This window comes from Chanos chanos, chromosome 2, assembly GCF_902362185.1.
Source record: "Chanos chanos chromosome 2, fChaCha1.1, whole genome shotgun sequence".
Taxonomy (NCBI): Eukaryota; Metazoa; Chordata; class Actinopteri; order Gonorynchiformes; family Chanidae; genus Chanos; species Chanos chanos.
The window spans coordinates 15,173,097-15,196,931 of record NC_044496.1 but is presented as its reverse complement, the minus strand read 5'-3'; the positions used below and the strand labels follow the sequence as shown (position 1 = coordinate 15,196,931).

The 23,835-nt window shown below is 41.7% G+C and overlaps 1 protein-coding gene across 1 annotated transcript in view; it reads left to right on the top strand.

Annotated features, from left to right (window-relative positions):
• Positions 1 to 1,947: 1,947 nt before the first annotated feature.
• The window catches only part of arnt2 (aryl-hydrocarbon receptor nuclear translocator 2), a 40,719-nt gene continuing 18,831 nt past the window's right edge, over positions 1,948 to 23,835 (top strand). Inside the window, exons 1-8 of the mRNA XM_030794404.1 lie at positions 1,948 to 2,001; positions 5,756 to 5,870; positions 8,271 to 8,318; positions 10,159 to 10,372; positions 10,570 to 10,783; positions 15,835 to 15,937; positions 19,838 to 19,903; positions 22,047 to 22,132. Coding sequence (XP_030650264.1) covers positions 1,971 to 2,001; positions 5,756 to 5,870; positions 8,271 to 8,318; positions 10,159 to 10,372; positions 10,570 to 10,783; positions 15,835 to 15,937; positions 19,838 to 19,903; positions 22,047 to 22,132 — 877 coding nt within the window. The 5' untranslated portion in view covers positions 1,948 to 1,970. The remainder of the gene's footprint in view (positions 2,002 to 5,755; positions 5,871 to 8,270; positions 8,319 to 10,158; positions 10,373 to 10,569; positions 10,784 to 15,834; positions 15,938 to 19,837; positions 19,904 to 22,046; positions 22,133 to 23,835) is intronic.

Here is a 23,835-nt window from a genome sequence, read left to right as displayed (position 1 = left end):
GAGTTACTGAATTTCTCTTGTTTCAAATGAAAGAACATGGGATGTTTTGGGGAGCTTCGCGTCAAGGCAATATGTTCTATTACCTCTAATGTTTCACCACGGAAGCACATAACATATAAACAACATGTCCTAGCTCTTTAGAATACAGTGCATATGAAAATTTCAATTCTTCAGGCTACTCAAAAAAAACACCTTCAGCATTTCCAATTCAAATGTAGGTTAAAATCAGAACAGAACAAAAATGCAAAGCCCTAGATGTTCCAAATTGGAACGGGGTGCTTCATAGTTGAGTACCTTTCCCCTGAACACTAGGTAATAATTTAGCTTTGTGATGTTGTACTTTATGCAAGAAGCACTGGCACAAAGCACACACAAAGCAATTAAAGGAGAAGAGTGCAGCACGTCACTTTGCTGGCGCTTATACACTTCACAGAACATGTTTTTTTGTGTGTGTTTGTTTTGTTTTTTTTCCGCGCACTGTGCTGTATACGCAGTTTCTCCTGTCTTCCAAAAAAGATGCTGACATTTATGTATGAGTATGTGTATGTGTCTGACAAGCACTGAAACTTTTCCAACTAACCACTGCCTTCTGAGTGAAAAATGTGGTACTTATTTCCTCCCCTGAGGGAAATTGTTTTCCAGTTCATTAGAAATCCAAGGGAAGTCAAAAAGAACAATTATTTCAGTGGATTATCAGACCACAGAAGACAAGAAAATAGCCCACATTATGGTTTTATCTTCTTTATTAAATGACTTTATAAACTGTATTTAATGTCAGGAGTGTATGCTGGATTAATGGTGTGTTAAATCGAATGGAAGTGTGCTGCATCACCCTCACAAAAAAAAAAAAAAAAAAAAAGGGAACCGGTAAAACTAAATTAAGAGGTTTAATGCATGATGTTAATGGTAAGAAGGATCTACTACAAATTAAAATCAGCGTTTAGCAACTATGAAGAATTCATGACAGTAAAAACATTACTTCACGTAAGAAGAACAATTTTGTCTGACACCCCACTTTTATGACATGTTATTTGACTGACAACCAAATTTTACGATTTACCAGGACATTCACGTGGTAGTAAAACTTCTGTAATATACGTTTTTAAAGAACCTTCAACTGAGAACGCAGAACAATTCATTTCATTAAGACAGAGTCAGAGCTAAGGGGATTCCTTAGGAAAGTGACCTGAATAAGGTTCTATTCATGGGATAATTTGATTGTTATGCGGGTACGAATTAATGAGAATGGCCCCATGGAAATATAGTTAAATTTATCTTTTATAGCATATGATGTCCTTGGCATGTATCATACGATCCTTATCAAAGACACTTGCCATGATTTACAATATGAGTTGTCGCCGAAACTGCGTTTGGAATTCACTGTATACTTTTCACAGCAGAGGCAACTAGTTTTCAAACGACTAATTTCACATGGTATGGAATTTTAAACTTCCAAACAAAACCTGGCATGTTAGCCTACTATAATTTGGACGCAAAAATACCCTGTCTTTCAAACGTCTGCCTAAAGCCTAGAAATACGACTAGCTTAACATTAAGAAAATAAAATTTATTTAAGGCAAACGTAACAGGCTGTAGCGGGGCAATATTTTCTTCATTAATATCTGGCTAGCCATTAACTATCTCTCTTTGCTGGCTAATTTGACAAGATGTTGGATACAGTGTTAATTAATTCAAGTGAAGTCTCGCGGTGTTAACGTTACCTTTCAGACATCTTGCATTTTTCCAGTCTGAAAGCTCGAATTACGTACATGCTCCAGCGTAAACGAATAAAAAATATAAGTCATCGGTCAATCACTTGTCAGATTCACTTCAGCCCGAATGCCTGCGAATGTCCTAAGCAGCTGAATTGAGTTTGCGTGCCAAACACTACAGTGGCTTGTCTTTCCCTGGGCGTCCTATATTGTGCGTCATTCTCATTTCTGCATTTTGTTTTTTTCCAACGAGGCAATATGGCAACACCCGCCGCGGTAAATCCATCGGGTAAGTCAGATTCTCTTCTTTGGTCAGCAATCGCATATATAAAATTTGGAACACCAAAGCTCAAATGGAAATATGGCATTGTTTTTCCTATAACAAAAGAAACTAAGCCGCAGCGCTGAAGCTAGCTTACCGACGTCAGTTTCAGCATCCCCTTCCCCCACATAGGCGCCGATAATGTGCTACAACAGGACTGTTGCAAAAGGTTTTGCTTTTTTTCTTTTTGTTTGCATTGTTTTAGGGTGTTTATGTGGTGGTAACTTTGTAATGAACGACAAAAGATAAAATCGCAAGATGAATTAGAGATGCGTTTTTTCGCTAATGCAAATTACCACTGAATACATTTGCCTCAAGGCAGTACGTGCTTTGATTTCCTTGATAAGCAATTCTAAATGGCTCTGTTGCTTATTGAAGAACAGTGTGACTTAATGGATATTACGAGGCTCCGTGTCAAGGCTTTCGATGTTTAGCCACATTAGTGTGTATGGCAGAGATTATGGGGGTTACTTCCCCTGCCTGTTGATCCCATCTTTAACCTCGAGAGAAAATCTCCAGTAAGCTGTGTACATACAACAGCTAACCAAAGCTCTATTTTAAGGATGTTTCCACAATCTCATTTTAGCAGGCGACAAGGAATGAACGACATTTCTCCTCGATACTGAGTTTTTAAAGAGGGACCATTATGTACTTGACTTAGACTGTATCGAGCTCATACAACGTACAACTACAGAAAAAACAGACAATATATAAAGTACCGTATATCTACACGTGTTGTCGAAACGTTTGTACAGTCTCTTAAAATCAGATAATCAGCACAGTCAGCATGCCTTAACAGTTACCCTTTTAGTCAGCACAGGCAAAATGATAATGTTATAGTAGGCCGACTGTTTTGATGATAACATAAGAATTTGAAGCTGGTCTGTCTATCGATGTCAAACGTTTGGGCTGGCAGTCGAAATAATGTACTGAGTGCATTACTATGTAAAGAATCAAAGTTGTTCGAAGAGACTTTTCATTTATTACATAGCTGTCTCTCAGTAATAGGCCTATGACTTCAAATGTAGCGTATCTAGTGTCAGCTCGTGAAATTATGTTTTTCTTGCTAGTTTTTGATATTAAATATGAAGGATTTGTTAAATTGTATTGTGCCTCTAACGTATGTTTAGTACAAAGAGGAATCAGTATCTGTGAAGTAAGCTTTACAGATTTTTTTTTTGTTGAAATGCATTGTCTTACATGTCCCTTGCATAAGTCTTAAGTTTTCTTTTAGACTGCATATTATAAACTGCAATGTTTTGGAAAATGGGTCTATGTGAAGAGCAACATTAAACAAGTAACTGCAGCTTGGATGTATATTATCTGTCAGAGAAGGAAAGAAAAATTGTTTGGTACCATATAACATTACTCCACCTTCTATAAATACCATAAGACATATATTTCAAAAAGTACTTTTCCAGGCACTTCATTGTAAGTGTTAATTTGAGCAAAACTGAATGTGACTTTTATAAGCACGTGGAACACTACAATTCTATCAGATATGTTATAGAAATTGCTGGAATGTGGAGATAAAATCATGAACTGAAAGTGTATCATTTTAAATGCGGCTTTTAACTGAAGTCAGCTCTGGTTTACAGAGGTAGTCTGTGAACTATTTGGTCTCCTGTGCAAGCTGCCACAGTCAAGGAGTCAAACTGCTCCATGGCAAATTGTGATAAGGCCCAGTTCTTTAGCAAAGGCCCCTTTGTTGTTAAAATGTCAGATAGTATTGATTAGTTAAATATCCAGTTACTTCTCTAGGTGGCCTAGGAAGCCATTAAAAAAGCCAAAGAATTTGTAGTATGTTTAGACAAAGAATAAGTTAAATACAAATATAAGCCTATATGCTATGCATTATTATGCCTAACTTTATGCAAGCTGTTATCGTACAACCTTTGTCAGCGAAATGTGTTCTGATTAAAAGGATATGTTGTGTGGATTTGATCATTTCCCTGTAGTGTAATTTTGTACTAATAGTTGCTGAATTCTCAATCTCTGGCTGACTTTACTGGCTCCTTAGAGATGGACTCCTGTTTTAAGGTGTGCAGTTTGCTTGTTTAAAAATGGGTGCCAGTGGACCTAATAAAGAGATGAAAAGTTAAAAATGTGTCATAAATGCGATTTCCCATGTGTTTTTGTAAATAGTAATGAAAATTTTTGACTAACAATTTGTATACACGTTAACAGTTTCTAGAAAAAAAACACACACACACACACATTATCTCTCCTGATGAGATGAAAGATTCTGTTCAACATTTATAATAAAAACTGTTCTAATCCAGACAATATAACGGAATATAACTGTTCTATTCAAACTTATTCTTTAGTTACTTGTGAACCAGGGGTCTTTATGTGCTGTACAGATGCGCTGAACACATACTTTACATAAGGACTACATAAACCTGCCTTTGACATAGTACACAATCATCCAAGTGCTTTTTCTAACATCATTTGTTTGTATTAATCTGTATGTAGATCGTGTACACGTACATGTAGTTCTGTGAGTCATAATATGCTTATAAGAATCGTGGTTTTAAATGTTGACGGTAGTTTGTGGAACTGCATGATCTAAGAGAGAAGGTACAGTGTAACCTCTGTTACAATGCCATCTTTATTTAGAATGCTTTCGGGGAAATGTTTACTACGGTGTGTTTGTGAGTTTGTCTTGTGATGACCCCAGCCTGAGTTTGTAACTGGGCTGTGCGGTGGTAATGAGAGGTGTTATGGGAGATTTTCTACAGGCCTTTATGATGGAGAGGTTTCTTCTTGCAGCAATCTCCCACTGGAGTTTACCTCTTGTGCTGCATACAGAATGACACAGATACACAGCGCTGGTACTGTTAGAGATTAAGGGTACTGCAATAAAGGCTAGAGGCCTCAAGGACTGGGACAGCCTCAGGTGGCATTTGTGTGTGTGTGTGTTTATTTTGGGGCTTGGCAGATTGGGAATAGCCTTAGGTCATTAGAATGGCTCAGAAGAATGGAAGATGACTGTGAGAAGAAAAGAAACCACTTCTCAGTCGTGAGAGGAGTGATTGAAAAGCAGAAACAATGTCCCGCCCTTAGTCCCAGCAGATGGATTAATGAGTATCTCAATTAGTGACACAGAGAGAGAGAAAGGGAGAGAGAGAGACTGGAATATTTGGAAAGTTGCCTTTTGACAGGCCTGTGCTCAGCTGACATTCTATGTCAACTGAGCTTATGTACTGATTTTATGTCAACTGTTGTTCGGTGAACCCTTTTTTACTCTGTCATCTGGGTGATGAAGTGTTCCCCTTTACAGCTTTCTCAAGAAAATCTGTTCCCTTTGTAATCCCAAATTTTTCTCTTTTTGGTTTTTAGTTTTGTTTGAGCTGTAATCAGATTGTTATTGTTTGTATGTATGTTTGTGTTGTGCTTCATTCATAAATTGATGAAGGTTCTCTTGGGGGGTGGGGTGGGGATCTCAGGAGCCCCCGTTGAACATAAAAGACTGAAAACACACTCTATCAAATATTAACATAAGCATGTACACACTGGAGGGCAAGTAAGTGAGGCTTGGTTTGGCGTACTGCTTGCAGTTTACCAGTGGACTGTGTGTAGTCAAGCACATGTGCCCGTGCATGCGTGCAGGTCTCTGTTTTGACATATACATTTCTGTGTGTGTACCTAAGACAAAGGAGAGGAAAAAGCTCCTTATTGTCTCTCTCTTAACACTGTCGACGCTTCCCCTGTCTTGCAGAAATGGGCACGGATCTGCCTGGGCCTGTGGCCATACCAGGGGCTGTCGTTGGCACTGGCCAGGTGCGGATGGCGGGCACCATGCCAGGCCGCGGAGGAAAGCGGAGATCGGGAGGGTGAGTTCATCCGTGAAACAAGATTTCAGACCATACGAAATTCACAAAAAACTGACCTTTCACCACCTCACACAAATGAGTAACATATTTATGCAAAACCCATTGCAAACAGATCAACTATCAAGACCGCAGAGGCTCCCCCCTTTTCTGTCATTTCACTTGCAAAGTCAAATAAATCTATTTCAGATGCTGTCCTCTGCAGTTTGGGGTTTTTTGATTATTCCCTGTTTTCAGATTTATGGTCTCGAATTCTGTTTTTGCAGAGTGGGCATATTTCTGGTCTTCCATTGATTCAGTCTGAGCATTTTAATGAAATGCTTTCTCTTTTTCCAGAACTGCTAACTCCAGAGTATAGTGTTTCACCAACTGACTTAACCATTAATTAAGTCAGTCATATTAAACTCTCTCTGTCATTTGACAGGAAGGCTAAAAATCCATCAGGTCTCTGTGTTAACAGTGGGCAGGCGTTTTTTTGGGGGGGTTTTTCTCCTGTGTATTGAATAAGTCAATTCAATGAGACACGGAGAGACAAAAATATAATATGCTTGTACATGATTCCCCGTCATCACGTGGTTAAAAATGTTTAATGTCGTGTCCTGAGTGGAGTTTCATTCAGCTTTTAATTCCAGACTCATTCACCAGTGGGAAACGCATGCCCCGTTCACGCTGAACGGAGATTTTGGGGGAAATTTGAACTCCTGAGCTGAGATTGGAAAAGTTGTTGTGAAATAGGTTGAGAACAATGACTGGAGTGTTTCTTCTCTCAAAGCTGTCACTCTTCCAGCGCATCGCCTCTATAAACAGCTGTGTAGAGCGGCTAGAAAAAGCATGTCTGATCAATGAACCCACTTTTTCAATTCAGGAATTTCCCCTGTTTCTGCAAGAAAGAGTGAATGCAATGGTTTACCAGCCTTACATTGCACAAGCTAGAGTTATTATTATCCCAATAGAATTTGAATTAGTGTCAGTAATGTGATTTGTGTTTAACCCAAGGAAAAAAACATCACACTTATCTGTGCAGTTCATTCACCTGGAGGTACCAGGCAGATATTACGCAGAGCAAGGGGCTCTTCCATTTAGACAGTATTGTTTACTAAAGTGCAATGAAAGATCTTGTTTTACACAGAATGCCCACGCACAGACTGTTAATGTAAAAGAAACCCTGAATGTTTGAACATCGTGGTCTTTCGAAAACGCTGGTTTTAGGTTCTGAGTCATGCATCTCTGTCATGCACTCGCAAATACACACACAAAGAAAACCCCCCCCCACACAAACAAATACACGCAGGCATCATAGACGCACTCATCAAAGTGCATAGCGAGGCAGTTTCCATGGATAACACTCAGCAGCGGCCCACACGTTAAAGTGGCTCTTCTCTCAGCTGGCATTTCAGTGTCTGTTTCCTGCTGCAGTGCCTCAAGAGTTTGGCATTTAAAGCTCAGGCTTTTTTGTGTGCCTCATGGTGTGATATTTTGTATTGTCACAGGAATAAATTAACAACCTAACACTGTTTGTTCACAGTTATTTCAAAACAAATTGATTTTGTCAGCTCAACAGTACATCTTTTAAGAGATTGAGGGTAACTGTAATACTCCAGAGCATTGCATTTCCTGATTTTCTGTAGAGTGTTTTTGATAGGTTGAGGTAACTGTCATATTCCAGAGTATTGTGTTTGGTGATTGGCTGATGTGTGTTTTTGATAGGTCGAGGTAACTGTCATATTCCAGAGTATTGTGTTTGGTGATTGGCCGATGTGTGTTTTTAGTAGGTTGAGGTATCTGTTATACTCCAGAAGAGTGCGTTTGATGATTGGCTGATGTTTGTTTTGGGCTTAAGCAGACTGCGCACATTCACGCATTCAGATAGTTTGGCACAGAATACCAACCAAAGACTGCTGAGTAGAAAGGCTTTGTGTGTGCACGTGTGTGTGTGTGTGTGTGTGCCTTCTTACAGACGTACCATCTGGTTTTTATGCTACTTTTATGTCCAGATGCCCAGAGATGCCCCTGGGTCGAAGGGTTTGGCTTATATTTTATTTTATTTTATTTTATAAAGAAATGAAGCTTGAGGTAAATAGAGGACAATGTTAAGATAAAAATGAGGGCATTTACCTTATCAGTACCTCTCTAAGCCATTTATGAATGAGTAGTCATTCATAGTAACACACTGGGCCGGTATGTGAAACCCTTTCATTCCTGACTCAGTGTTAACCGCGTGCAGCATTCTACAGACATTGAACATTTGATTGGTGCACGTTTAAATTACACTGCAGTATTTTGTTTTCCAGGACAAAACCGTCACGCTGAGCTGCTCTTATTTAAAAGTTAAATATGAACTTGTCTCGGGTGACTTCTGTTTGTGAATTGTAACTACTTTTGTTTTAATATTGCAACCTTTAGGATGGACTTCGATGACGAGGACGGAGAGGGACCCAGCAAATTTTCAAGGTGAGTATTGCAAAGTCTCGCTGTGTGCAATGCGTTTACACGTAGAGTGGAACGTTTGGTGATGTTTCTCCTCATTTTTAAAAACTTCATAATTTATCACAGCCATCAGAGTTTAATTTCAAAGAACTAAGTGAATTACACGCCACAAAATACGTGTACCATTTTAGTGCTTGTCTGTATTATGTTTAATTTGCGTAAGAAACATGTTCTTTAAATTACATTGTGCATGCTCCAGTTTTTTTGTTTTTTTGTTTTTTTTTTATATATGTTCCACTTCAGACATTTCTCTTGTTTTTGTTTTGTTCAACTTGTGGTTTCCTTTAAATCCGTGTTCTCTTTAAAGGACCTGTATCCATAGTAGCCATGTGCTGCCAACTCACAGCCTTACCATTAGCGTAGCACTGGAGTGGAGACAGTGCCCTCTGCTGGCAAGAGGAGGAATCGACTGAGCATTTTCTCCCTTTTCTAGGATAAACACAAAGCGACCCATGTTGAGTCTAGCGAATCCAGATGCTCTTTCAAAATGTTAGACATCTCTGTCTGCAGCATCGATGGGAATTTTTGTTCAGCATCTTGCAGTCTTTGTTAGAGCAATGTGAAATCGTTTAATTAACACAGACCCTTTGTCTGCTTTGTGCTAAGGACTTTAAACTACATTACCACATTCTCTCCTGATTGTTTTTATCTTAATCGGCCTTTTTAGACAAGGATACAGCCACTTTAAAATGCATGTGCATGCCAGTACAGTACTTGTGTGTTTTATCCCATTCATACCTTCGATAGCCATTCAGTACACTCACTGAATAGGTTAACATCTGATCCATGCCTTTACCATGTACTCACAGCCATTTATCATACATAAGCTCTTAAAGGTTTGAATGAAGCGTTGACGGTATTGAACCTGAATGTCTCTGTGACACGCTGTCTCTGGACCCTCAGTCTTACGCTGCTCTTCTGTCTGTCGTTTTCAGGTATGATGATGATCAGGGTCCTGGTGATAAGGAGCGGTATGCGAGGTAGGACTAGCTCGTGGTAGTCCCAGCCGGTAGCTGTTGTTCTGCTACCCTTCGTCCCTGTCAGAGCCTCTAACACACTGCAGGATCCAACCCAAAAACCCATCCGCCCCCGCCCCCCCCCCCCCGACCCCCGGCAGTCCCACACACGGACACCTCCCTCGCAGAGTTGTAACCTTAAAGCAGTATTTAATTATCAGCCAACTGATGCGATGAAATCCACCGTGCACTTTGAGTGGGGGGACTCAAAAGTCGAACCCCTCTGGCACAGACACAATGGATTTATGCCTCTTTAGTTATGCGTCTGTGAGGGATATGCGGCGATTAAGAAAAAAAAAAGTCTCAATGCTTTTTAGAGTCTCTCGCTTGAATTGGCGTGGATGAAAAGAAAGTTTGACATCTGTAAGTGAATTTTTTTAAGAGCGCAATTTTTTTTTTTTTTTTTTATGAATACTAATTAAATGTTTTGAAAAGCCTGTTAGCTATCTGTGAGGGGGCTCTTATCTAGAGTGACTTTTGTCTGCTTTTTCATGCTGAAAGTTAATCAATGTATTCTTCTCCTTATATCCTCAGCCGAACCAAGAGATGCCAACAGAATGCCCTCTGTACCTCTTAAATAAATGCATTTCAATATGTCTTTATACGATTTTTCCATTAAGAACATGTTTGATGTTAGAGTAAAAGAGTCAGCTCCCTGTTGTCGGTAGGTGTTTGCCACACATTGTACACTGGTGCACAGTTGACCTGAAGTCTAGAAAAGACTCTTGTCTGCTGTGATAGAGTATTCTAACCCTAACGCGTGACGTGACCTTTGTCCCTCCGCGCAGAGAGAATCACAGCGAGATAGAGCGGCGACGGCGTAATAAGATGACCCAGTACATCACAGAGCTGTCCGACATGGTGCCCACCTGCAGCGCGTTGGCGCGGAAACCCGACAAACTGACCATCCTGCGCATGGCGGTGTCGCACATGAAATCCATGAGGGGCACCGGAAACACTTCCACTGACGGAGCCTACAAACCCTCCTTCCTCACCGAACAGGTACCGAGAGAAGGGCAGGAAAGGAGAAACTATTGTAGAGACCACTAGTCAAGCGAAAGGGGAATTGTGTAACTGCTTTACTGAGGGTCAGGTTCTTATTTGTGTAAAGCTAACTGTTAGTAGCTCTTTAATTCTTGTAAGCCTGTCACTGTCAGTTTTTAATGAAAGCCGTTGATGAGTGTCGATCTCTGTCACAGGAACTGAAGCATCTAATCCTGGAAGCAGCGGACGGCTTCCTGTTTGTCGTAGCCGCCGAGACGGGTCGAGTGATCTATGTGTCGGACTCAGTGACGCCGGTTCTAAACCAGCTGCAGTCTGAGTGGTTTGGCAGTACGCTGTACGACCAGGTCCACCCAGACGACGTGGACAAACTGAGGGAACAGCTCAGTACCTCAGAGAACTCAATGACAGGTACAGAGGCATCGGGTCTAAACAGGTGTACATATAGGCAGCTCAGTACCTCAGAGAACTCAATGACAGGTACAGAGGCATCGGGACTAAACAGGTGTACATATAGGCAGCTCAGTACCTCAGAGAACTCAATGACAGGTACAGAAGCATCGGGACTAAACAGGTGTACATATAGGCAGCTCAGTACCTCAGAGAACTCAATGACAGGTACAGAAGCATCGGGACTAAACAGGTGTACATATAGGCAGCTCAGTACCTCAGAGAACTCAATGACAGGTACAGAGGCATCGGGACTAAACAGGTGTACATATAGGCAGCTCAGTACCTCAGAGAACTCAATGACAGGTACAGAGGCATCGGGACTAAACAGGTGTACATATAGGCAGCTCAGTACCTCGGAGAACTCAATGACAGGTACAGAGGCATCGGGACTAAACAGGTGTACGTATAGGCACAGCTGTATCCTGACTCCTGGATAACTGTAATGCTTTTATATTTATCAGCTGGATTTGACATCGAGCTAAACTCCAGATATTAAGATTAAATCTCTGTGATCGCGCACACATGCTGTGAGCAGTGGATTTGACTTCTGCATTTAACCCATCCTTACACATCAGTAGTGAGCACACACAACCACTAGGCGCAGGGGGGCAGTTGGGGGCACTGCAGCCATGGATATTTTCCTGCCGGTCCTGGGATTTGAACCGGCAGCCTTTCGGTCACAAGCCCACTTCTCTAACCCTTAGGCAACAGTAAGCGTGCTTGCTCTGCTTAAAAGTCATGTGTATTTTTAATGCCAGAGACATGCTAACATACTGGTATATTTTTGCTTGATCTAGGCCAGCGATATAAAATTTCACTGGTGTTCCCAGAAGCAGCCACTAGGGGGCATTGTAAATGCATAGGATACAGTACTTTTCCAACTAAATTTGCTCTTGAAGGACCAGACCATTTCTTTTCCCCTGAATATGTAATATGAGTCCCTTCAAAGACGGAAATATGTACCCATGATAAATGGTAAAAAATGTTGTTTATGAATCAGTCATTTGATCTGGGGCATACAGTCCCCATCCTTTGCTCTGAGGTGGCTTGCATGCGGTCTGTTGTTCCGTTTCCTTTCAAGAGCTCAAAGGTAACAATTTATATAATATTTTCAGCAAAAGATTGACAGGAAGGAAGCTGTTTTTGGGTGGTTTCCTCGGGTTGTAACAACACACAAAACTCATAAATCACTATGCACTGTGTTTTAAAAGGGTCATGATTTGGTATGATTTGGTTGCTGTGGAAATGAAGAAATGCCAAATTTCAATTTGCTGGCTGCCCGACCGTGATTGCCTGCGCTTTGCCAAAGTAAAATTATCCAGCTGGGAAGGAATTTTTTAATAATTTTCAGCACGCCTGTTGTTTTTTTATTCATTGAATAAGCAAGAATGTGTGTATTTTACAGTTCTTTGGGGTTGGAATGCTAATGCAGGCTGTATGTTGATTGTCCACCTAAAAATGATATTTCAAACAGGCTGCAGGCTTGAACATTAGGTGAACCAGTTTGGTACAAGCACATATAAGGTTGTACCACCATAGTGGTTGCCTCTCTGTAACAGACATTCAGTTGATGCATCTGATGGATCTGCCAGGGCACTAATGGTCCATTGTCACAGTTTATTATGTGTGTTCATGATTATGGCTTCGGTGGCCTAGTTGTTGATGTAACTGGATGTTTTGTACTGGATCAGAGAAGATGTTACAGATGAATTCTGTGATGCCCTAGGAAAAATGAATGCAAGGCAATATAGTACTCACAGCCTTGTCTCTGTGAGTCTGCTGCATAATTGCTTTCATTAACTTGTCTTGCTTGTGGTTACGTACTCATCTGTTTTGTGTGTCATTTTTTTGCTGCAACAGGTATATTAGTCACACAGCAACTTAAATGGAAATGTTTTGCATAACTAGTGATGGAATACGTGGAATTTCCTTGAAAAATTTAAATATTCAAGGACGTATGTATGGTTTTTTTTTTTCTCCCTCTTCTTAAATGAATGTCGTGTGGAAGGTCCAGATAAAATATTGAAATGTACTAAATGGGATTTTGATAACGGCATATTCTTCAGAGAAAAAAAATGAAACCGTAGAGGGAGATTTTTCTTCTCTCCGAAACTTCTCTTCTGGTAATGCTCTCTTGGCAAAGAACCGTTACTTATTGGGCCTTGCCTATGTGATGGACTGAGAGTCATTTGGACCGTAGGAGGCATGATGTGGAGTCTACCTCAAATGAGAAATGGTGACTGAAGCATCTTCCTTTTTTTTTTCTCCGACCGTTCCATCCATCACACTGCTATATACCAGAGTTTCCACCATTTCCCATCCAAACCCCACTCCCGATACACCGCTCTGTGCTGGCTTGCTGAGGTGAATCTGTGCTTTTTAACCATGCGCACATTTATTGGATTGGTCGTTCTTATCTGGGACGATGGACAGTTGTAGGTTGTCAGCTCATAAAACTGTATAGAGCCAAATCCAGAAGTTGAGGCTGTGATTTGATCAGAGTGAACTCTCTGCTCTTTTAATACCCACCAAATGCTTTGGGGCTTAGCTTAACCGCTCACACATTATAGATTATTGAGAGGCATTAGCTGGTTTACAGATGATATCTGAAAGATAAAAGAGGACAATCAGAATACCAGAGTGAATTTTCTCTGTTTTTAGCCATTCTTGTTTTGCGGCATTTAAAAAAATATCAGTTTAAAAAAAAAAAAAAAAGGAACAGATTACAAAAAAAAAACCAACAAAAAAACATCAGGCATATAATAGATGTGCGCATGAATGTGATCTCTGGTGGAGAAATACAAAGTCACACAGAGACGCTGATGTAGGAAATAACCACTTTAATGAAGCTGGATTGGTCCATTTTTTTTTTTATAAATCGTTCTTTTAATGAGGAGTAACCTCCTTTCCGTGTCCGTTTATCTTATTTATTCACCTTCAAAGGGCAAAATTATTTCTCGAGCTTTCATCTAACCCAGTCATGTTTGTTAGGCATTACTCTAAATATTGGATTTGGCTGCTGTTCGGGCTTAGGGACGTTTGTCGCTGCTCTTGCTTGGTCCATTTGTTGTATAATAACGGTACGCTTGCCTGGAGAATTGCCCTGTGAGACGGGGGGGACAATAGACCCAGTACGCCAGTTGACGCCAGATCATTCATCTCTCCCTTCACCCACTCCTTTCTGATGCTTAGACGCCACAAGACAAGGAGAAGTTCTCTTTTCTCCTCCAAGATGCTAATGAACGGGCGCGTGCCCAGCTGCCGCCTTTGTCTGAGTTAGGGTGGGTTTCCTCTTCGCTGCTTTCGGTTTAGCTTGGATGGCCTCCTGGCGCATTCGTTGGACCGATCTGGCCGTCCTTGTGCTCAATGTTCATTTCCTCTTTGTTCTCCCGAGATCCCCTCCAGATCGTCAGAGCTCTGATAGAGGAGGCCTTGGCCAAGACCGCTGCAGCTCAGCTGTGTTTGGAGATGAAGCGCCCGGGCCCAGTATCTGTCTCACTGGGCCTCCTTCAGAGAAGGGGCTAGGCTTCCAATCCAAAGCAAACGTTACCTGCTGAGACCGACTCTGGGAAAAAGGAGAAATGGAGGGCTTTATCATAGCCCTTCAGATCCATGCTGGATGTTAGAACAACAAGCCTCAATGTTACAGTGGTGTAAACATATTAAGCCCTTACTCATTCCACTCTAAACAAAACAAGCAAAACTTTTCCTGTAATTTACGTCATCCAGTATAACTTCCATAATGTGATGCATTTTTAGTAAGACAATCAACGCTTAACGTATTCCTTTTTTTGTTTTTCTACTGAGATCTCCGAATTAAGAAATGGAAACATCCTGCTGTATAAAACAGCTGTCTTTTTGAACACAGTGTGGGCTTGTTTTTAAAATAAGGTCTGCTACAGGTTCTGTTTTTAATCTGTGTTTTTGTTTATGACAAACAGTTGCTCATAGTCATTGTGGTTGTCTTTTTTTAGCTCTCTGAAATGTGAGAGCATTACACAGTGTCTGACATTGCAGCGCAGTGCAAGAGTGCTTTATTATCGGGGCTTGGTTAATGTCCTGAATATTCACTCCGAAATCGAGAGCTTACTTTTCATCGTAATCAATTTACATTTGTACGTGCATTTTCACACCCTGGTCTTGATGGTCACCCCCTTTTTCGATGTTCAAAGAGTGTATTTTGTCAGTTTACTACTCTCCCAGGACGACTGTGTTGTGTACCCCTGTCCGGTCCGGTCCGGTCGGGTCCAGGAGATGTGTGAATGTGTATGTAGGATACTGAGCTATCTTTATAGGGTCTCAGTGCCACACTAAGTTTGAATCCCCACTCACAGTGGACACGCAGCCTCTGTAACCGAGGCCTGTGCTAAGAGCTGGAAGACAGACTGTAGAGAGCCGGGTGTCTGTCTCCTGCATGGAATTACCGTATGAGGTATAAATCTGACCCCGAGGGCTTTTTTTATAAGCTGTCATCACGGGTTTGAAGATACATTTCCAGCACAGTGTTTTCCTAATGTTCTAGATAATTTGTTTGTTGAGATGGCTTTGTGCTTAGGTCATGCTATCTGAGAATCCACCGATGTACAAGAAGCTGATTCATGCTGTGACTTCCATCACAACTATTTGTTTTGGTGGAAACTCTGTTCGTTGTGTGGAACTTTATTCCCCTGTATCCATTAAAGTGATCGAGAGAGTAAGATATTTTGATTTCTGACTAATTTGATTAGGCCACATTTGTACGTCTGTCCTACTTAACACCCCGTCAAGTGTCCCTGAGTCCCATAGTAATGGCCATGTTTTTGGGGGGGGGGGGGGGGTTTTCTTTTGCTCTACTGTGTGTATCTGTATGTGCTATATATTTCAATGTTTTAATGATCCCAAAAAGTCTGATAAGGTTATTACATGTTTGTAAAGTGAATGATTTACTGAAGTGCTCCTGCAGACTTGGCGTGTCTGAAAAGTAAAGTGAGATTCTCTTCGATAACACGCTCTCTTTGCTTCGCTCGCAGGTCGGATCCTGGATCTGAAGACTGGAACTGTAAAAAAAGAGGGCCAGCAGTCTTCCATGAGAATGTGCATGGGCTCAAGACGCTCCTTTATCTGCAGAATGAGGTACGGACAGAAACGGCTTTATCTGCAGAATGAGGTACGGACAGAAACGGCTTTATCTGCAGAATGAGGTACGGACAGAAACGGCTTTATCTGCAGAATGAGGTACGGACAGAAACGGCTTTATCTGCAGAATGAGGTACGGACAGAAACGGCTTTATCTGCAGAATGAGGTACGGACAGAAACGGCTTTATCTGCAGAATGAGGTACGGACAGAGACGGCTTTATCTGCAGAATGAGGTACGGACAGAGACGGCTTTATCTGCAGAATGAGGTACGGACAGAGACGGCTTTATCTGCAGAATGAGGTACGGACAGAGACTGCTTTATCTGCAGAATGAGGTACGGACAGAGACGGCTTTATCTGCAGAATGAGGTACGGACAGAGACGGCTTTATCTGCAGAATGAGGTACGGACAGAGACGGCTCTATCTGCAGAATGAGGTACGGACAGAGACGGCTTTATCTGCAGAATGAGGTACGGACAGAGACGGCTCTATCTGCAGAATGAGGTACGGACAGAGACGGCTCTATCTGCAGAATGAGGTACGGACAGAGACGGCTTTATCTGCAGAATGAGGTACGGACAGAGACGGCTCTATCTGCAGAATGAGGTACGGACAGAGACGGCTCTATCTGCAGAATGAGGTACGGACAGAGACGGCGTGGTATCAAAGCTCTGGTTTGGTAACGGGGGTTTTGTGACTGCTCTGACTGCAACTCAGTTGCTCTTTAAAACGTTCAGAATGGTTACAGTTGGCCGTAATACTTTCGCTGAAAGTACTTTTTTTGCTTTCACAAACTCCGAATAATGATTTGGATGATCCGTAATCCCGCCCTCATAACGACTGGTCATGCTAAGCCCTCTTTTTTTCCTCCAGTCTTGACCACTTCTAAACAACATTGTTATGTTTAGTACCGCGACTGACAGAACAGCATTTTTAACAAAACCCTAATCGAAAAACCACACCTAGAGTATAGAAGTGCACATTCAGTTGCCAGTTTATTGGGCGTGCCAATTTAGAACCAGACCAGGCCACTCTGTGCAGCTGAATTCTTTGCGGCGTGGAGTGAACAAGTTGTCAGAAGCGGTCCGTAGAGATGGAAGTCCGTGCTGATGCTTTGCATCACACAGCTCTCGCAGACTGCTCAACTTTACCACCAACATCGCAAAGGTGCTCTATTAGATTGAAATAATGGGAGTGCACAGTAAATCAATCAAGTAAAGTGAATTCCCAGTCATGTTCCTGGAACAATTTTTGAGACGATCCATGCATTGCAAGATGATACATTATGTTGACAAAGGCTGAACTGTGACCATGAAGGAATACACCTGGTCCACGACAATGTACAGATACGCTATGACATTCAAACGTTTCCCAGCCGGCGTCAAGGGAACGATCCTGTGCCGAGATAACATTTCCCACACCGTTACACCACCATCTCCAGTCTGTACCACTGACATCAGGAAGGACGGATCCATGGACTCATGAGCAGATCCATCAGAGTAGATGATCTTTTTTTCCCCACTCCTCAGCTGTGTTGGATGTTGTGAGGAGTCACTCTTTCTTGTTTTCAGCTGACAAGAGTGTAACCCACTGTTACCATAGCCCGTCCAAGCTCTGAGATGCCCTTTTGCCCAATTGTCTTTTACCACACAGTTCTTCTCCTGTTTTGGCCCCCCTTGTTTGCTTTCACAGTTCTTTCCATTCTCTTTTGAGCTGTTTGGTCTACAAGCTGTTTCTGCAGGATTGCTGATGACTGAATATTTTTTGGGTTTGTTGTGCATTGGTGGTTAGCTCCAGGCGCTATCGTGCGTGAAAAGTCCAGAAGGACGACTGTATCCCAGACACAGAAACCCTTGTCTGACACCCAGAATCGCACCACATGCAGTCATTTCCATGACTTGTATTTGATTATCCATCTGGAATGTGATTGATCCATAGATGTCTGTCTGTCTCCCTGTTTTATGTAGCAAGCCATTAGCACATGACTATAGGAGCAATCCAGTGTTATGAAAGCGCCGGCATACCTAATAAATCGGCCACCGGGCGTATTGCTGTGTGGTTAATAACAATGTTTGTGTAATGAATAGGTTACAAAACCTGCCAGGTTCTCTTTAGACACATGACATCATTGCTCTGTTTGCCATCTTATCTGATCGAATCTTAGGAAAGAAATTAGTTTACTTTTAAGTAAATCTCCACCAGAAAACAGTTACCTTTCTTTGTTGCTTAGACACCAGAATTACTTTGTTTGGGTTGTTGTTTTGCTCACCAGATGTTTAGAATTTAGAGTTAAATTCCTGTGGTGCCCCCCAAAAATTGTAAAGAGGTAGTTTTCTTTGTCAAGTTGCTTGGATGGAAAATTGGACATTTTTGACCAGTCTATTTTTAACGGCAAAGAATGAGACAGATTTCCTGATTTTGTTTTGAATGTCCATTTTGATAAATGCAAAAAACATGTTATGAATTTAGTGTCCTGCAAGTGAAGTCGCCAGCCGTCACTCAACACTACGAAACACTTGATTACAGTTGACAACGTTTTGTTATGAGGGATATGTGAACGTTAAGAATTGAAAGTGTGTGTGAGTGTGTGTGTGTGTGTGTATGTAAGCATGCGTGCGTATGTTTTTGTTTGTGGGTGTCAGAGTGGAAATGTCTGATACTCGACTCGGAGAGTCATAGAGCAGTCCAGGGGAACGTGCTGTTGAGTGCAAACGGAGTCCTTCAAAAACATCATAGTCATGCTTACGACTGTGAAGTCATTAGGCCCAGCGAAGTTTATGTAATGTTTTAACTTGAACTCATTAAACAGCGTGCCTGGCCTTTCGGGACAGCATCTCTGGTTTTACTCATCTTGCGGACTTAAAGGAAGCATGCTTCACATTCATGAACGCTGAACAACCTCGTGCATGTGGAGAGAGGAGAAAGGCAGCTTTGCATTGCCAAGTGTAATGGAAGTGATCGTGATGGAAGTACATTCCTACGGCTAAAATTATCCCTGTCTGCTCAGCTGTTATTAGGTTAGGAAGACAGATCAGAAACATTTGGCACATGTTTATCATAAGCTATTGCGAAAATTGTCTCTGTAGCAATTACCTCATAACCAAAGTTGTTTCCTCAAAGGAAGGACATTTTCATTTACATATGAGACTTCGGTTACGTACTGTGGTGCTTGATTCAGCTATGAATGCATTATTTAATATTCCCTCACTCACTACATGACTAGAATTTCAAAATGATTTTGAATTGATGCTCTCGGACAATTTCTGATACACCAGCTAGACGCGCGACACGGCCGTGCTGTGAAACACTCAGAAGAGTCGGTTTTTCGTATCGTTCAGCTTCTGCGCCGTCGGTTAGCAAGTCCAGCTCACGGTCATTTAAATCTTATGTTCTGACCATTGTCCCTCTGAACTGCACACACACACACACACACACACACACACACGCACACACACACACAGAATCCCATGGGTACCTGCCTATCCGCTGTAAGTTCCACAGTCTAAACATACAGTCCTGTAGCTGAGTAGTCTGCCAGAGCTGAGGGAGGACCACTGTTGTGTCCACCTGACCGGTCCATGATGCTTTGGAGTAGGGGCATCCAATCTGAGCCCAGGACTGCCCATATCCTGCTGCTTTTTGTTTTCATCTCCTTAATTCGATGCTGCTTTTTTCCTTGGGTAGCAGGTGTGCGCGCTCTACAGCTGACCAGAGACCATACGTAGTTGATTTACAAGAAAAGCAGCACAAGCCCGGTCACGCGGCATTGGATTTGGGCGCGTCTGACTCGGACTGCGACCCTGACGCAGTGGAACAGTGGAAGCTTTTGTATCTCTTTTTTGTTAGGACGTGAAAGGATGAACCATTAGCGCTGTGTTTTCTTCTCTTCTTCAGATGTGGCAATGCTCCTCTAGATCACATTTCTCTGAACCGGCTGTCCAACATGAGGAAGAGATACAGGTGAGCGTGTGTGTGTGTGTGCGCGCGCGCGCGTGTGTGTGTGTTTGTCTCTCTTGACCAACGAGTAGACTCTACTTTTGTGTAGATAGCTTGAAAATTGATTTCCCACAATGCTGTGTGTGCTGTTTCAGATTAAATACTGTGAAAAATATCTAAAGATGTGTTTGGCTGTGCGTTTTCCATCAAAGTTTCTGTTTTTGATTAAGAGATATGTGCTGTGATGAACCATTGCAAATTGAAATGCCCAGTTCATGCCGGGTGGTCTCAGAGGGTGAAATTATGTTTAAAACCTTAATTTGAGAAATTACAAAGTATTTTAAAAATGATTGAAGTGTAAAATGTAATATTTGGGGTGGTGCTCTGCTCTATAATATTGTTAGCAGCGTGATCTTTAAACAGCGTTATGAAAATGGGACCAAACTGAGAAAGGTGTCGTGATAAAAAAAATGTCATCAGTGGATCAAAGCTGTGAAAGATATTGAACGCGTTGTCAGGGCGACACAGCATCACAGGGAGGTTGAACCAGGACATACTGGGCCTCAGTCGAGAACACTTTTGTCTTTTTATCTTAACTTTTTCGTACTTCATTCGTGAGGTGGGCTCATGCGACTTTGCCATCTCAGATTCAGCAAATGCTCCTAACTTCAGAAAACCGTCATAAACGAACCACGTAAAAATGATGAATGCCACCTTTTCAGAGAGTGAGCCTCCATTCATGAGAATTGTAAATGAGCATAATTGACGCCCCGAAAAAGCCCATTTATCCGGAAGTCTAGTCTGTAAAAAAAAAAAAAAAAAAAAAAAAAGGCACCCAAGAATAAAAAGAACTTTATGTGCTCAGAGATTGAATTCTTGACTTCAGAGACCAGTAAACGAATACATATCATTTTTAACAGCTTCAGTAGTGGAATTAAAAGACATGTTAAAGCCAAGGAATGGAGAGAAATTCACTGGTGTTGTTAATGCAGCGTCACTTGAGGCTGGTACCATCACTGAAACGAGGAAGAAATGGATTGATATGAAATTGGATTTAGAGAAAGCTCTCGCCAAAGAAAGGTAGTCCTTGACTGCAATGGGAGTGAGTTAAGGGGAGGGCTCCATCACAGAGCCAGAAGGGAGAATGCATGCTATAGAAAAGGACCTCTGTCGGTCTCGTATTGTCGTGTTATATAGTCACCTCAGTTGTCGGCTTAACCTTAATAATATTGTTACGTTAATACACCTTAAATCATTATTCACACAGAAGAGTAAAGTTGTGAAATATCATTGTCAAACGGGATAATCGTAATATTATTACACATTTTGAAATGTGATTTATATATGCAAACTTTATATATTTATTAAAATTCTCTCTGTCGTCTGGACCACTCCTAAATTTCGGTCATGTCTAAAATTCTAAATCCGAAAAAAGTGGGCGAATGCGGCAGGTTTTCTTAAATGACTGGACAAGTGTTTGGACATACTGAGGCCCGTTAAAATCAGTTGACCAATCGGTGATGAGGATTTTCTGTTTAACATGTTACGTAACTGTTGTACAACTATGTACAATGATTTAGAACCATATTACGATTATTTTCTATTTTATCATGCTTTTCTTTCTTTCAGGTTTTCTTATTTTCCTAGAAAACAGTTCTTGTAGTGTTCTCTGAAGCGTTCTTTGCTGTGTTTAACCTTTGCCCTGTCTCATTTAACCCCATAGCCCTCATATGTCAAACCTGTCCTTTAGCAGAGTAAATGTTGTATGATATGTGTTTTTGGGTACTTTTCGTGACAGCGTAGGAATGCACCCACCTCTGGCTGTTGAGATGGAGGGGTTAGATGAAGATATCAAGTGTTTGATCGATGGGACTATTACATGTGCTTTTCCTCGTATGTAAATATGACATAGGAACTGTCAGATGCTTTGGCTTTTGCGCATACTGAGGTGATAAATGGATTGTAGCTGACTGACTGTCTGAACCTGCTGTTTCACTGTATGATGGGGGAGAAATGTCTCAACTTGCATTCCTTCACTCAAACACTCCGCCATGCTGTATACAATCCATGACACATGTCCTCTTGAAATAATAGTCCTCGCGTGACCCTAATGTTCCCTCCCTCTCTCTCTCTCTGTCTCTCTCTCTGTCTCTATCTCTGTTTCTAGGAACGGTCTGGGACCCTCTAAAGAAGGCGAGGCTCAGTACTCAGTGGTACACTGTACTGGCTACATCAAAGCCTGGCCCCCAGCAGGTATTTCCAGCTTAAATGCCCTCTTTACTGTGTCTCAGCCCTTAAAGCTCTGCAGCTGTCCCCTCTGTCTGTCTCTGATCCCATCCACTGATAGCCCCGTTCTCAGTCACTCAGGAGAACATGCTTAGAGTGCCTCGACCTCAAATAGGGCTTGGGTGTGCATGCGCGCGTGTGTGTGTGTGTGCGTGTGTGTGTGCGTGTGTGTGTGTGCGTGTGTGTGCGTGTGTGTGCGTGTGTGTGCGTGTGTGTGTGTGTGTGTCTGTGTGTGTCTGTGTGTGCACGTGTACGTTTTCATTTCATTCAGTGCCTGAACCTCAGATATGGCTTGGGTGTGTGTGTGTGCATTTTCATGTCAGATAGGGCTTATATGTGTGTATGTGTGTGTGCGTGCGTGTATGTGGGCATGTGTGAGTGTGTATGTTCTCACGGGGTGTGCTGTGGAATTTGCTGTTACGTTTTGTGGAGATGGCGGTGAGAGGACAGACAAGGAATTGGATTCCTGTACTTGACAGGGGCACATAAGGCTCTCTCCAGCCTGGAATTCCCACCCCAGCATCACCAGGTGCCTGGACCAAAACGGTTGAGCAACACTTGCCGAATTTTGCAGCGTGAACTCAAATCCCCTACTTTCTTAATCTTCAGGAAATGTTTTGTTCCAGTTCTCACATAAACAGGTTTCAGGCATGTGCAGATTAATGACACATGGGTAAATTTCCTGATTGTTAGTTAACAGAACAAAAATAACATGCCTGGTACAACACGGAGCATTGCCCCATCTGTAAAAATCCCCATTATGACTACAGGGAGCAGATGGAAGGCTAGAAACTCATTCTAATGTTCTCAACGTGTTCTCTTGAATGCTAATGAGAAGCAGTTTGAATGGAATTTTACCACTGTGTTGTGGCCAACTTCATTTTAGGAGATTGCTGCTTACTGTCGTGTATCAGCCGGAATGTGGCTAATGATTGATGTTGCTTCCCATTATATCTGCTGTACCGAGTTACTCTTCTGCCAGACAATCTGAGCAATATACAGGTCAGAATTGCAATTCACTGTAATTCTTGCTGGGTTGATGAGGCTCTTGGTACAATACAGATGGTCATGGTGCGTGCTGTTATCTTGACTTGGAACTTGTTAAATTAAATTTGAACAAATGTACATTTTACTAGTAATTGAGCACAATCTGCTTGTGTGTAATTCCTTGGACAGGAGAATTACAAAACTTCCCTAGGACCACCTTTTTTGCGTGTTAAAAAAGAAAACAGTCTGTTTAAGGAAATGTTGGTTTAAGGTTTATCTCTTTTTGGATCCTATATCATTGGATGAGAACAGTTTAAAAATAAAGTGTTGGAAGGTGGACGATCAAACTTAAATGACTGAACTTGTCTGAGGACACTTGTTTTCACCAGAACCAAATGTTTAATCTCAATCTCCCTAAACTGCCTGCAGATTTAACACTGGGTTTGATTTGGTTTCATTAGAATGTCGTGTGGTTGTTTCTTCTTTACATTCTTCTGTCCTTTTGTTATTATTTAGTGAGAACGGAATATCACCCTTAGTCAGGCACACAGACCTTAGCTTCAGGATCTTTGGAGTAGACTAAACTCTGAAGTTTTAACACTGTCAGCCTATGACACTCAGTTGATTGACAGTGTGGAGCTCAGAGGGCTTTTGCTGATGAATCGATGTCGTAATTGATGTAA